This window comes from Stegostoma tigrinum, chromosome X, assembly GCF_030684315.1.
Source record: "Stegostoma tigrinum isolate sSteTig4 chromosome X, sSteTig4.hap1, whole genome shotgun sequence".
NCBI classification, from domain to species: domain Eukaryota; kingdom Metazoa; phylum Chordata; class Chondrichthyes; order Orectolobiformes; family Stegostomatidae; genus Stegostoma; species Stegostoma tigrinum.
Window position 1 is genome coordinate 16,168,258 of NC_081404.1, and position 15,549 is coordinate 16,183,806.

Here is a 15,549-nt window from a genome sequence, read left to right on the forward strand (position 1 = left end):
TAAACCATGTGCCTTACCAGGTTTCCCACAGCCAAAACATTTTCAAAGGACGGCGTCATTGGGTAGTGCTCCATTGCCATGAAGAGGGTATTCAGTGCAATACAAATGGTAATGGCTAGGTCCACGAATGGATCAAATACAAACAGATGCATGTACTCTTTCAGCTTCAACCAGAGGGGGCAGCATTCCCAGATGAGAAACATATTTGCAAATTTATACCAGCAGGGTGGGCACTTCCTCTGAGACTCTTCGAGCTCTGAAATCACAAAGTCAAAGAGTTTGAAATAAGTTAGCCACAATTACGAACAACAAAGTTGTGTGCAGCACAGTTCAGTGCTTCATGAATTCTGCCAATCCCTTTCTGAAGGTGGTGGGTGTTGCTGTGGCAATGTGCATTTTTAACTGCATGTTGTTATTTGCAGCTGTGGACTGTACTTTCTCCCCATCACATGACTGACCAGGAATCTCTCCAGCTCTTATCGCCTAACATTAGTGTGTGGGAAGGATCTTCCAAAGGGATGGGGTGAAACTGGACTCAGAACAAGGGCACTAAACAAATGGGGACACAGAGATAATGGGAACTGCAGATGCTGGAGAATCCAAGATACAAAGTGTGGAGCTGGATGAACACAGCAGGCCCAGCAGCATCTCAGGAGCACAAGAGCTGACGTTTCGGGCCTAGACCCTTCATCAGAGAGGGGCAGCAAGGGGTAAAATTGGACATGGCCATCAAGTAAGACAGGTCGAATCACACTGAATGCCAATCAAACACTCCACTGAGCATAGTTCCAATGACTGCTGTAGAACCCAAGGTTAAGTGTGGCATAACAGACAAAACAAAATGTGTCCCCATTTAATAAAGTGTGGAGCTGGATGAACACAGCAGGCCAAGCAGCATCTCAGGAGCACAAAAGCTAATGTTTCAGGCCTAGGCCCTTCATCAGAAAGGATGAAGGGTCTAGGCCCGAAACGTCAGCTTTTGTGCTCCTGAGATGCTGCTTGGCCTGCTGTGTTCATCCAGCCTCACATTTTATTATCTCGGATTCTCCAGCATCTGCAGTTCCCATTATCTCTGATCACAATTTTAACCTCACTGCGAAGCCTCTTCCAGGGATGCCAAACCTGAAGAAGTTACCCTCCCCCCTCCGGACCAACCTCAGGGGATCTCTTTCCCACTGCAACTCTCTTGTGGTCTCTTCAGCCTTGAAACTGCTCGACCATGTCCTGAAGCAAACCAGGTACCACAGCCACATCACCTTCCTCAGCACCTGCCTAGGGAACCAGATCATCCCCAATGGACTACAGTCTACATTCAAGCCTTCCCAATTTGGCCCCAACCGTGACCATATCTACATCCAGAACATCGAGACCCTTCAGAAGTGTTTCTTCCGGCGAGTAGCTTCCTGATGAAGGGTCTAGGCCCGAAACGTCAGCTTTTGTGCTCCTAAGATGCTGCTTGGCCTGCTGTGTTCATCCAGCTCCACAATTTGTTATCTCGGATTCTCCAGCATCTGCAGTTCCCATTATCTCTTACCCCTTGCTGTGGGCTGGTTTGAAAGGCACAAGTACCTCCCCCAGGTGGCAACTCTTCATATACCCACCACAGAGGGCCTTATCAGTAAGCTCAGTTCCCTGGATGTCCATCCACATGCATTTTCAGCAGGGATTTCCAGACTATTCAGCTCAGGTAAACACCAGTCACACTGTTTAACCCCAGGCCACTGTAGCACCAGAGCTACTACCCTTGCAAATGAAATCAGCAGGGAGCAAGGAGCCTGGACTGAGCAACATGGCAATGTGCTACACAAATGCCTTGAGTACAGACTGGGCAATATAATGACTGACATTTTTCCATCATTCTTTCATGAGATGTGGATGTTGCTGGCAAGGCCAGAATTCATTGCCCACCCCCTTGAATTGAGTGGCCTATGAGATTTCAGGGGGCAGTTAAGAGTCAACCACATTGCTGAGAGTCTGGTGTCACATGTAGGCCAGACCGGGTGAGGATGACAGATTTCCTTCCCTCAAGTGAACCTGATCGGTTTTTATAACAATTGATGGAAATATTGACCTGGATTTCTAGTATTACTAACCTTGTGACATTACCACTATGCTAACGCCTCTGCTGCTTCATGGGGAACCAAAGCCATGACCAGTGGATATCTCAAAGTGCTTTACAATCAATCAAGCACAACTGAAGTGCAGCCACTGTTGTGATATGTACACAATAAATGTCCACAAACAGCAATAAAGACCAGATAATTTTAAAAACCAGAAGAACTATAGGTGGTATAAATCTGAAACAAAAACATAAAATTGCTGGAAAAGCTCAGCTGGTCTGGCAGCATAGAATCATAGAGTGTGTGGAAACAAGCCCATTCACCCAACAAGTCCACACCGACCCTCAGGGCAGGGCATAACCCACCTAATCTACACATCCCTGGGCACCACAGGTAACTGAGCATGGCCAATCCACCTAGACTACATATCTTCTCTCACATTCGATTTCACTCTCAGTTGACTGTGTGGAGTTTGCACATTCTCCCCATTTCTGTGTGGGTTTCCTCTGGGTGCTCCAGTTTCCTCCCACAGTCCAAAGATGCACAGGTTAGGGTGGATTGGCCAAGCTAAATTTCCTGTAGGGTGATGTATAGATTAGGTGGGTTATAGGGAAACCCACACAGACACAAGGAGAATGTGCAAACTCAACACAGACAGTTGCCTGAGGGTGGAATTGTGAGGCAGCAGTGCTAACCACTGAGCCGCCACATCTGTGAAGAGAAATCAGAGCTAACATTGCGGGTCCGGTGACGCTTCCTCAGAACCAAATAATTTTGTTTTTTTTTCCCTTAAGTTAATCAACAGTTACATTTTGGCCAGGATACTGGGGATAATCGCCCCCTGCTCTGCTCTGGATAGTGCCTTGGCAGCTGTTACACCCCTGAGAGAACAGCCAGGTCCTTAGTTTAATGTCTCATCCAAAGTGGGTGGAACATACTCTGTATTGCATGGGAGAATTTACCTGGAGTGTTACACTCATGCCTTGGAATGGGACTTGAACCCAGAGCTTTGAGACAGATAAACACGCTACCAATTGAGTCATGGCTGACACACATGAGATATGGTTATTTGCATAAAGCCTATAAGCGTAATGATAAGAATGACATAAGCAACAGTGCCAACTGATGCAGAACACTTTGGCAGTACTGTATTTTCCCAGGCACACACAGATCAAAACTCCCATCGGCCCACCACATTAGTTCTCCAGATTCAGTGTTAACAGAGATAATGTGCACTGTATGTTGGTGAAACAGAAACACCACAGAGTGACGAGCAATTATTCATCAGCAGCTTTAATCAAAGATATCAACATGGTGATGGGTTTGCCAAGCTTATCACAACTGAATTAGGTCCCAAAATTCCTTGGGTCACAATTCCTAGTTTAGGATGTTTATCCCTGTTTCTGGCTTTAGCCAGTCCTGACATCTGACCCTCAAAGCATTGCAGGAGCCTTCCAAAGATGGTGCCAAAGGGCCTGTTTCCACACCGATGGCCTGTCATTTCACTGCAGGGTGCTTGAGGATTCTGCCAGTTATGGTGAGGGACCATGAGCAGATTCTCCTGCTGAATTTCCACTTGTCTCGCCTGTCCAACTCGTTTTCTGAATTCAAGAGGATGTCAGTGAATGGATTTCCAGTGATTTTGCCCCTTGAACAGTAAAAAAGCCAGTGAAAACCTTTCACCATGAAGGCATTCCACTGAATGCTAACATTCTACTATTTTATTCAGTTTGACATCGGTTTATTTTGCCTGGTTTTGGAGAAACGGTCATTGGGGAGGTGTAGACAAAGACCTGATCCCAAAACTTACCTGCAGCAGCTCCTGCACAGCAATCAAGTGTGGGAACTTTGGGAGGAGGCTTGTCCCTCCATAGCGTGCTGCATAGCCCTATATAGCGCTCACTACACACTTAAGGAGACCAGAGAACCAATTAATTTAGAGCTTTAAGTATTGTTGGAATCAAAAAATATTACTTGAGCAGCTCATCTGAAACAGAAGGTCACCCATCTTGAAATTTAAAAGGATAACGTTCTACGCACCTTCTAGAGTGTTTGTCAGAACACTTAAAACACTGTTCGCTCTGTCCTTCCTTCCAAAAGATGCATTCAACTGGTCCATCGACACCAGGAGGGAGCCCGAATGTTTCTTCTTGGTCTCGATTTCAGTAGTAGGCTGTAAATGGTTAGATTGTGTGATTAGTATAGTTCCAATCTTACCTTCTTAAGAAACATGGCAGTGTGCGGCTTGCATGCTTCATCCATAGATAAGCAGGTGAGGAAAGGGGAAGGGAGAGGGGATACAAGTGACAATTCAATACAGCAATCAAAACCCATCAAGGATAGCATCCTCCACTGCAACTAGTTTAGCTCAGTGCCTCACCAAGATGATGTCCAGTTTCCACTCTGTACAATCAAATTAAATAACCTGTACATTATATTGTATTTTGTCACATGTAATGCTGTTCGGAACAGTTGAGAGATTTACATTTGGCCAGTACACACTAACTTTGAAAAATGTAAAGGAAGGTAAGAAATTTTTAAGAAATGCAGCAAGTGCAGTTATTCCATCAGTATCTTTTCTGAAAGCTGAACATATTAGTTATGTGTACAATATTGTGACTTCGCAGTCAGATCATTATATAATCTTTAACCCTCTCTACTTAAAGCTCCAATCCCTTGCCCAAACAGTCCTGAATCTCAAATCTCAACATCAACAATACCTTGAGTACTGATTTTCTCAACAGTCTTCCTGGCCTTCACTTTTCATAAGGTCCAGAAATTCAGGATCCCTCAATTTCAGATTCAACCCTCAAGAAGTCCAATACATCCATCATTTCCATGGCTCCTTTGACCCTTGGAGATGGGCTTCAATATTCTTGTCCTCATCCTTAAACTCCTTATGGCTTTATTCCAATTTTTGACGAAAACATCCTTGAAACGTTCCCCTTATCTGCTCTTCACTAACTGTCCTTGCACTTAAATTCAGATTTTGAGTCACTGTGCTCAAGTTCATCAAGAAATTCCTCATTACCTCCTTCTCCATCTTCAAAAGTCTCAGAAATCTCATTAGTTAGTTCACAAAGGAACAGCAATTCTGACAGAACATATAACCTTTCTCTAGCAATTTCACAATCCCATTAGGAAGCAGCATTTATTGAGAATGCTGGTCAGAAATGATGTTACAAAAGCGACCACTTTAACTTCAAATAATTGTACTGTGCTTTCATCGAACATGGAATTGCTGAGCTTATTCCTCCCCGTTTTAAAAGTCTATTCCCAATTCCTGGCCTTCACCCAGCAAACCACTTCTTCTCATCAAATTCAATCATTCCCAAAGTTATGGAAGCATACAATCAAACTCTGCCAGTCATGATGTATGGGACCAATTTTGATGCTGTGAATGTTATTAGAAGCAAGTTAAAATCTCACCCACTATATGAGCAGAACAGTGCACCTTAACAATGCTACAATCCCCCACAATCCGTCTCCAAGGGAGTACTCAAAATCTTCAGAAGCGAAGACCCCTCTTTGTATATTATATCTTGCACTCTGTACTGAACAGCATGCCTTCCACTGGATTTAACACACTCTGCCACACCAATGCATTACAGATAGATTATACACTAAAGCAATTTACCAGACTGACTTTTACTGCAACCCCCTCCCCTGCACATTTTAACAAGGGTGGCCATGTCATTAGACCATCTCAGAGTTACCATCCATCAAAAATTGGACATATGCTGCTATTCCTTTATTATCTGAAGATCCTGGAAGTTCTCTATCAAACAACATTGTGGCTGCATTCACTCAAGAACTGCAGAAGCTCAAGACGAGGTCCACTATCACTATAAGATAACTCATCAGTCCTTTGTCACAGTTACTCAGAACAAATTTATGAACAAAACACTACAAATGCAATCTGTTTTAAGAATGAAGGCAGCATATTGACATTTTGGTTCTTCATGTGGAGACAAATTTTAAATGATCCTCTCAGATCCTTAATCTAAGGGCAGTGTATTGTGGCATCATTCAGTTTCCCATTTTTCTCAACTGTTTGAATTCATGAGGAAATACAAGATAAAAGACATTTTAGCTGATTGAAAGCATAAAGCAGAAAACATTTAAAACATACTGCATGTACGTCAGTATCTGAACTGAGAAAGAGCAAATTAATGCTTCACGTGTATGTGCTAAATGTAATCAAACTTCTCCAATCCTGGCCCTTTGTTGCAACTGCGTACATCACTTGGCCAGTCGTGGAAAATGGGGTGTGCAGGGGGCACTGGGGTCTGTTCTACTGCAGTCTCATCCACTTTATACATGCAGTTTTCAGGATCTGAGGGCATATAGTGAATGCTTCATTTAAATACATTTTTTCATTAGAGGTCTGTCTTACTGGCAGGGCCAGCATTTATGGCTCATCCTGCATTGCACCCTGACTGAATGGCTTGCTTGGCCGTGGTTAAAAGTCAATCCTGTAGTCCTGGAGTCACATGTAGGCCAACCAATAAGGACAGCAGATTTCCTTCCCTAAAGGACACTGGTGAACCTGATGGGTTTTAAATGACAATTGATGGTAGATTCACAGTGAGATTTCCATGAAGCCACCAGTCTAACTTGTGCTATTATAAGATTTCCAACAGGAGGAAACAGGATAGTACAGAACAGCAACTAAGGAAAGCTGATACTTGGAACTTAATGATGAATTGCTATTTTTTAAATCAGAGATTGGATTAGGTTTTGGTCAAATCATTTCTGTTCTATATTTTGATCGTTCTTCGCTTCATGTCCAAGTTTCCCTTGTGAATGGCTCTTCCTTTTCTAGAATGGAGTGAGTTGCTGCAAAATGGCTTCTCTAATTGCAATTCCTCTCTGTATAATTTATTTGCTGGAGCAGGAAACAGAGCAACAGGTGAGTGGAGAGAAGAGCCACATCAGTCAGCATCCTCATTCAGACACCCAGTCCAATCAACACCCAAGGGGTTGAGTCAGGAGATCTGTGTCAGACAGTGTTGCAGAGGGGAATCTGGGAACTGCCACCTTTTTCTGTTCTACAGTTTCAGAGACTTCGACAGTACTGTGCACCAAAAGATCTTCAGTTGAGGGCTGGCATCTCCTCATCCATCACTTATGATTATCCTTCCCTACTTTCAACACTCTCTTCACTGTCTTCCTTGGAAGTTGTGCAGCACTCTGGAGTAGGAACATGTCCTGTGCAGAGATAGTGGGAACTGCAGATGCTGGACAATCCAAGATAACAAAGTGTGGGGCTGGGTGAACACAGTAGGACAAGCAGCATCTCAGGAGCACAAAAGCTGACGTTTCGGGCCTAAACCCATGAAGGGTCTAGGCCTGAAACGTCAGCTTTTGTGCTCCTAAGATGCTGCTTGGCCTGCTGTGTTCATCCAGCCCCACACTTTGTTATCTCACATGTCCTGTGCAGTAGTGATAAACCAATAGCATCACACTGTCTGCCTGAAATATACTTCACAATGGAACTAACATGGAGCTGAGCAAATAACCGGAGATTGATTCAATGCCACTCACTCTACTCCTGGCCTGCATTAATTCTCTGGTCTCCATTTCATACCATTAACTTTTGAAGTGACGCCATTTCCACTGGGGACTGCAAACCTGAGGTTCATGATGGCATGAATGAATTCCTGCTGGGTAAGCTTTTGCTATCAGATGGGTTTTCCAATTCTGTGGAGGGAAATTAATGGGGAAATGTGATATGTTTCCTACAAGCTGCCATTTTTTTCTTGTTCCATTCACGTAAGGGTCTCCTCTAAGCACAGATAGTCTGAAAAGTGGTTTTTTGTGTTGGCTGGGAACAATGTTATTTGTGGTGCACTTTTCACTTGAGGATGCACATCTCCACCTCAGAAGAGTGGGACTTCAGTATAATGGGGGCGTCCTCTTCATACTGAGTTAGTGGATAAACAATTGCTGTTCTTCCTTTTGCAATGGAGCCTTCCTGCAAATTATTTCCTGCAAGGAAACAGAAATCCTGATTACTTTCAGGTTTAAAAATTACCAGAACATTTTCTTTATAGAATCTTGAAACTGAAAATGATCCTGCAAAGGCACATACCCAATGCAAGATTCTCTAGTGCAGCAACATAACTGTGAACGCATCCGTACAGTCCACAGGGTTATAACCTTACATTTTCCCTGAACATTTAAATGCAAAATAAAGATGATGAATGGCAGCTTACCTTTGCTGACCTTGTGCAGTCATGAAACTTGAGACTGGTGTTGGTGTCTTGAGGATAAGGGAGTTGCCACTCACTGGCTGTGCCATTCCTTTCCAAATGATTTTGGATGGCTGCAGACTTCTCATCACCTGCTGTCATTTTTGCATTCATTTCATGTCCAATTTCAATCAGGAGAATAATCAAGTCACTCTCAGAGACAGTTGCTGTTCTCACCTTCCTGCTTCTTGTGGGAGCCACTTTGTGGCACATTGGCCTGAATTAGGGATTGTTCCATTTCACATCCTGCTGCCGCACTCTCAAGAGTCAGTACAGACCAAACTAGTTAACTGCAGCTCATGAAAAAAAATAGAATGTGCTGGAAAAGCTCAGCGGGTCTGGCAGCATCTGTGGAGACAGAAGCAGAGTTAATGTTTCGAATCCAGTGATGCTTTGTCAGAACTGGATTTCATCAACTGCATTTCATGATGACTAGATATCTCAAGTCACTTCAAGCCAACTTATGCAAAGATAGGTCCTGCAGACAACACTGAAACTCAAAAGAGACAGATACTAACTAGTACATTCATAGCTTCCTGCTCTCCTTTTGAATAGTGTCAAGAAATGTGTTCTGAAGAGGAGTCATATCAGACTTGAAGCATCAACTCTGATTCCTTCTCTACAGATTCTGCTGGACCTGCTAAGTCTCTCCAGCATTTTCTATTTTTACTTCAGATCTCCAACATCCGCAGTACTGTGCTTTTATAAGCAAAATAATTTTTCAATGTCCACTTGAGAATTGTATCTGAAGAGAGTAGGACGTCCTCAGTACTGCTCTGAAGCATCAATCTACTGGGGCTCCAGCCCATAACAGCCCCGTGACTTGGTGCAGGTTAAAACAACAAACATCTGAACTTTGTGACCACTTCCATTCAGCTCAAAGCTTTAAGATATGGTTAAAGATGTCACTCTTAGTCTCTTCTTCATGTAATCTGCATGACTGCAATTCTAGGAATTAGAGTGAGGAGGGAATCACAAAGTGCCCACTTAGCAAACAGCATGCTTTATGAAGTTGTACAATTAATTGCCAATGTTGCCAAAAAAATTTTAAAAGGCCAAGTCTAGAATCAAGCTTGCTCTTCCCTCCTCCAAGTGGCATGAGTTTTTTTACCTTTCCTTTCCTGAAAAGACAAGGATGGAGGATCGAACATCCAGAAGGGAAATAGAGTAATTAGAGACCCAAAGAGAGAGTATCGAAAGAGGTTGACAGTACACTCAAAAAGGAATCCAAAAATCTTCTATAAGCATATAAATAGTAAAAGGAGGAGCAAGGTTGATTAGGGAGCAACAAAGCTATTTAAGCATAGAGTCAGAAGGCATAGCTGAGGTACCAAATGAATACTTTGAGCCTTTCACAAGGAAGATGCTGCCAAAACTGAAATTGCAGACAGTTGAGACACTGGAAGAGCTAAAAATTAATAAAAATTGCTAAGCTGCTTAGTCACCAGGGCTGGACAAGATACTGAGGGAAGTGAGATTGGAAATAGTGCAAGCACTGGCCATAATCTTCCAATTCTCCCTCCGGTGCAGAGCTGGTGCCAGTAGACTGGAGAACTGTAAACATGGCTCAAAACTATTTTTGTTCCAAAAAGGTAGAGGATAAATGCAGCAATTATAGAACAGTCACTTGTAGAAATCAGGACAAAATTAACAGTCACTTGGGCAAATGAGAATTAATGAAGGAAAGTCAACATAGATATGTTAACAGCAAATTGTGTTGAAGTGACTGATGCAGATTTTTTTTTAGATGAAGTTGATGAGGGCAATACTATTGATCAGATGTACAAGGCCATCCAAAAGACATTTGATGAAGTGCCACATAACAGGTCAAAAAGGTCAAAGCACACGGAATAAAAAGGGACAGTGACAGCATGAGTATGAAGTCGGCTCAGTGTCAGGAAAAATACAGCACTTTTATTTTACAGTACAGGAAAGTATACAGTCAGGCTCCCCAAGGACCACTGTGCTCCTTGATCTAGATTAATGATGTCAGCTTCAGTGGGCAGAGCACCATTTCAAAATGTGTGAATGACACCAAACTTGGAAGCCTTGTGAATTATGTCGTCAGTAGTGATGTGGCTTCAAGGGGACCACAGACATACTTGGGGAATGGGCAGATGAAATTGAATGTGATGTGCCCTGAAGTGGTATAATTTTACAGGAAGAACGTGGAGAGGCGATATAAAACATAAGGGTGCAATTTAAAAGGTGGCACAGGATCAGAGGGCCTGGGATACAGAATCACAGAAGTGTTAAGGCACATCTGGTCTATCACACCTGAGCTGGCTTGTTAATTGAGCACCATTACCTAGTGACAATCTCCTGCTTTTTTTCCCATCCCCTTGCATATTATTTTTATCCAAATAATCATCCAATGCCCTCCGGAATGCTTGAACTGAACCTGCCTCACCAGTAACTGCACTTCCATTCATTTCCACATACTCAATCCTTCTCTCTGTCTCACTGCAGGAGAAATGGACCCTGCTCTCTGGATTGGTATCTCAATAGCACCCTGATTGACATATTTATAACTGCAGGACTCACTGTGGCTTAAACCCCAGACTGCAAGGACACAGATTCCCAGGCTCTAGGAGGACCTAGCTGGATTGGAATCAGTTGGCCACCTGACTGACCGTAGGATAGCCCATACTGATGGTAGTCCCGCTTCACTTGAGTGATGACTGGTTCCACTGACTTTCAGACATGGTGAAGGCTTGAAGCACATGCAATGTGCTTGCTGTGTAAGCTGTTGGCACATGCTGCAGGTCTGATACTGGTGCAGCATAGTGCCATACAGTGACATGTCCATCCCTCAACTGTTCAGTGCCCTCCACCATCACAAACTGCCTACCTCTCCCTCTGTGCTAAAAAGCAATACACGCCGCATTGTTCTAAGCTAGAACACAGCACTGAAGGCCATGTGTTAAGAAAGCAACATGAGTCATACAGAAACTGGTAGCCCAAAATCAGTGCTGAAGTTTGCCAATGTGCTCTTAGAACGCAATGTGAAGTATATGGAGGCTGGCAGCCTCCAAGTAGATGCAAAGTGAGTGAATGCAAGCTAAGAGCCATAAGATGCTCAGATGCATGTGTCCTTTTTTCTCCTTCTCACAGCATTTTCTCACCTTTCTCACCATTGTTCAACAGAAGGGAAAATTCCACCCAAAATAGGACATAGTTAGTATCCCAGAGGATACATTAGCTCGGATAAGCTGTATGATTTTTAAAAATTGAACTTAGAACACAAACATTCATCTGCTATTCTATTTTTTCATCAAAAAAGGCTAATTCCTTCTCAGAAACTACATCATGTCAAAGTTGATACTATCTCATATAATACATGACAACACCACTTGATGCCATTTACACAGAAAATATACTGTCAGCTTAACATGGAACATTGAGAGCCAAGTCATGTATTTCACTTCTCCCACATGCCTTAGGACAAAATAAGCTAAATGTAGACAAAAGCCTTTGAAGGGAAGGGGGTGATATTAACATAAAAAAAACATGTAAATTTACAAGCCATCTCTCCATTCATAGAACAGATTTTAAGTCAAAGTTATAAATGAAAGCTACTGATTTAGTCTTGAAACAAAAATTGATCTATAATTGCAAAATGCGATTTCAAAATGGTTAAAAATCATGTGAGAGCTCAACGTGTTCAGTTACTGTGAAGACTGGCTCTGATCAGTCTTCCCAGTGCAGTTCCACAATCTCTGCAAATACTGATACTAGTCAAAAGTATCGGTAAAGGAAATCAGCATTGATTGTGGGATACACACAAAACCTTAAAAGACCTTATTCTAACTAGAAAACGGATGAAATATGCAGCATGGCAGCCCAGCTGCCAAACTATTTCAGATTATGCTTGTGTCCAAAGTCATTTTTGCTGCACCACCAACATACAAATCTCTACCATCCCAAATTTAGCCTTTTTGAATGTTCACACCAGTGGAATAATTATTCACTGACATATACTGAGCACAGATTTTTGCACCTGCATTTGAACAGTAAATACAAAATGGCAGGTGGAGAAGATGAAGAAACTCTGTTGTCTTGGAGCTGACACAAATTTGGCAGCCAAGTATACTTTTATGTTTTTCCCCAATTTTCTGTGTTCTTGCCCTGTTGTTTTAGATCTGAGAGTACTGGCTGCCCTTGAGTATTTCTCATTTGTCCCTTTCACCACTGGACCGCCGGGAGTCATTATGCCTTGGGAAGCATCAGGACTAATCTTACCTTTACACAAAACCACTGAACAAATTTGGCAGCAGAATCCAGTGAATAGCAGTTAACAACAGGTATCCTTGCAGATTTTCTTTCCTCTATCTCACTCATAAGGCCACAAAGCCCAGTTTAAAATACTCAGTACTGAGCAGGAATACGACCTTGGATCTTCTAGTTTTAGATAGCAGATGATGCTTCTATCCCTAGTAGGTGCACTTTTGTTAAAATAATATATACATTTTCCCATTATTTAACTTTCCCACCCTTAAGCCCCATTCAGCTCAAGTTAAGGGACTCACACCCAGGCCTCCATCTATATCACTTGAATCAGCCATTATGGAGAAGGCATGCATTTTGGTAGCATATCAAGTTTGTCAGAAACATTTCATAGCATTTCACATACAACTGATTCCTTCGAAGAGCAGCGGCTGTGATGCAGACAAATGTGACAGCCATTTTGCACACAGAAAGATCCCACAAATAGCAATGACATAAGCGATCAATTAATCTGTTTCTCATTACATTTGTCAATGGAAAAGTGGTGGTAAAGACACTTGGACAACTCCCTGACTTGCTTCAGACTGTGCTGGGGGATTTACTCACCTGAGCGGGTGGATGGAGCTTCAAGTTCACATTTTGACTAAAAGACAAACTCTGTGATAATGTAGCACTCCTTTGGTGCTGCACTAATGCTGCTGCCTGGATTGCATTCTTTAGTCTTTGGAGTGGGGTTTGAACAACTCTCTGACTTAGGGGGTCACCAAGTGAACTGAGCTGAAATACTGGGTGCTGAATCAAAAGGTGCTGGCTTATTCTCCTTCCCTCCAAGCCCATGAGGAATGGCAATGCCTCTCACCTGGTGTTTTGGAATTATAAAATTAAATGGATACATTTGATGAGCTTTGTGGGATATACCAATGTGCTGTGTCATTGAATGCAAAGTTTTGTTTACATAATACTCCACCCACTGTGAATTCCTGATCCAGGGCTGGGCCAAGTGTATGGGAAGGGCTTCCTCAGGGGGAAAGAGGAACTCAGATGGACAGTCCCCAAATTGCTGTCATGTGTGCTTTCTCAGAATCTGTTAGAAAGATAGGGCAGTCCTCCTTCCTAGCTGAGAAAATGATTTTTGGGACTAGAAGATTGCAAAGAAGAGAGAAAACGATTGAAATGAGAAATTCAAAACCAATAGAGACAGCCAAGAATTTTACACTGTGCATTCAACAGAACAGATTCATGCAAAGAAGGATTTACAAAATACCATGAATTAGATTACCTTTCTAATTAAAATTATCTAAATACCTTCACTGATACAAGTTAAAACCAAAAATGTTCATTACATTATGTACATGCATATATAATTTATATTCGTATGAGAATAGAAGAATGCAGTGAGCATAATAAAGGGACAGACATAGGGCAGTAACTTGCAACTTGGCAAAAACATTGCACCAATTAGGCCATGTTTGTGGGAATCAAAACCAGGCAGGGATATACTTCATCTCTCAGCCAAATACCCCGTACTCTCCTGGTTGCCTAAATTATTTTCAGCTTAATTGTCATTTCATATTCGTCCTCAAAAGAATTGAATTTCATATAGAATTTCCGTCAAAAGAATGATTCAAGAATTATATGTTGCAGGTTGGATTTTTTGGCCAGGGAATTCCTTGGAGCTGCTTCCACTCAGCTGGTATCCCTTTGCCTCAAGTTGAGTCAGAAATCCTGTTTAAATGCACAAACGGGGCTTCTGTCGCACTCATGGCGGAGCTGTGGCAGCTCCAAGGAATTTCCTGGCCCAGCCTCCATTTGAAGTGGAGTGATGTGGATTCTGCAGAATGAAACACTTTTGGTACTCTGTATCAGTATCAAGCACTCACACGTCAGCTAATAGCAAGGTTACATGGAAAGTAAAGCTCCCTCTGTGCTGTGCCAACAATGTGTTCCCTCACAACCTCGGACGAGCGCCCCCAAACCGCATTAAAGTCTTGCTACCATTCACCATCTCAGCCATCAGGTGGCTTTGGAGTGAACATACCTGTTTAACATGAATTGGGGGCAGCAGACTTGTTTCCAACAGGAACAGAATCTGTACTGCCCACGCTTAGTGGACACATAGATTGCAGGAGAAGGGGGGCAAAGGAAGGAGAAAGGAAGGGTGGAGGAGAAACTAAAAGAGAAAGGTCTTATTCCTGGATTCCACTCCAGGTCTCAGATGCAAAAAGATTTTTGGTTGCACAACCCTGCCTCCAAAGGAATATATTATGATTGCTTAAATTATATTTTGTCGAACATACAGTATGTTCCAATTTGGTGAGAATTGCACATTCAGTTCTGAAAAAAGATTCACCTACATGATGTAATCTGGGCAACAAAGCAATCCTTGATAGTTTGCAATAAGTCATAGTTGGAATCACATAGGCAGGCATTTTTACGTGTGCTGCATCTGCACTTCAAACCACTGGAGAGCAACATCTTTGCACCAGCTCCCTGCGTTAAGATCATTCAATGCAGGTCATGTTTTTCAGCTCAGAGCCATGTTTTTGTTGTTTAAGTGACAAGGGAGCTGGCTTAAGAAATGTAAACATGGGGAGCTGACACACTGATTCTGGTCTCCCATGACCAAACTGCAGAAGCATAGGAGAAGCATCTTCTCGTCTCTGGGACTAAGTTACACCTGCAACAGTGCGGTTTTCAACTGGTTACAGTCCAATTATGTGACACAACATATTCTATGATGACGGGAATCAGTTTCTGCTTTGCAGCAATTGAAACACTGCTCTAAATTCAGTGGGGAAGTTATCGAAAATGAGACCATCTTGAAAGGGAAGGTGAACACATCTCAGAGTTGCACCTTGACTGCAGTAAACTACAAGGTGCGTACAAATACTTGAAAAGGTTCCAGGTGGTCAACTGTATTCTTTTCTTCTAAACTTGAGAATTTTAATTTTGCTGTTTACACTAAAACGGAACAAGCACTTGGGTGCCAGTGGTTGCACACAATGCTT

At 42.6% G+C, this 15,549-nt stretch overlaps 1 protein-coding gene across 10 annotated transcripts in view; it reads right to left on the minus strand.

The window, feature by feature from the left end:
* Positions 1-15,549, minus strand: part of LOC125448188 (sodium channel protein type 8 subunit alpha-like) — a 326,376-nt gene that overhangs the window by 68,374 nt on the left and 242,453 nt on the right. For all 10 annotated transcript variants that reach the window (XM_059643402.1, XM_059643399.1, XM_059643398.1 and 7 more), the window contains 2 exons: positions 4,101-4,233; positions 18-256 (listed from right to left, as the gene is read on the minus strand). In XM_059643402.1, coding sequence (XP_059499385.1) covers positions 18-256; positions 4,101-4,233 — 372 coding nt within the window. The remainder of the gene's footprint in view (positions 1-17; positions 257-4,100; positions 4,234-15,549) is intronic.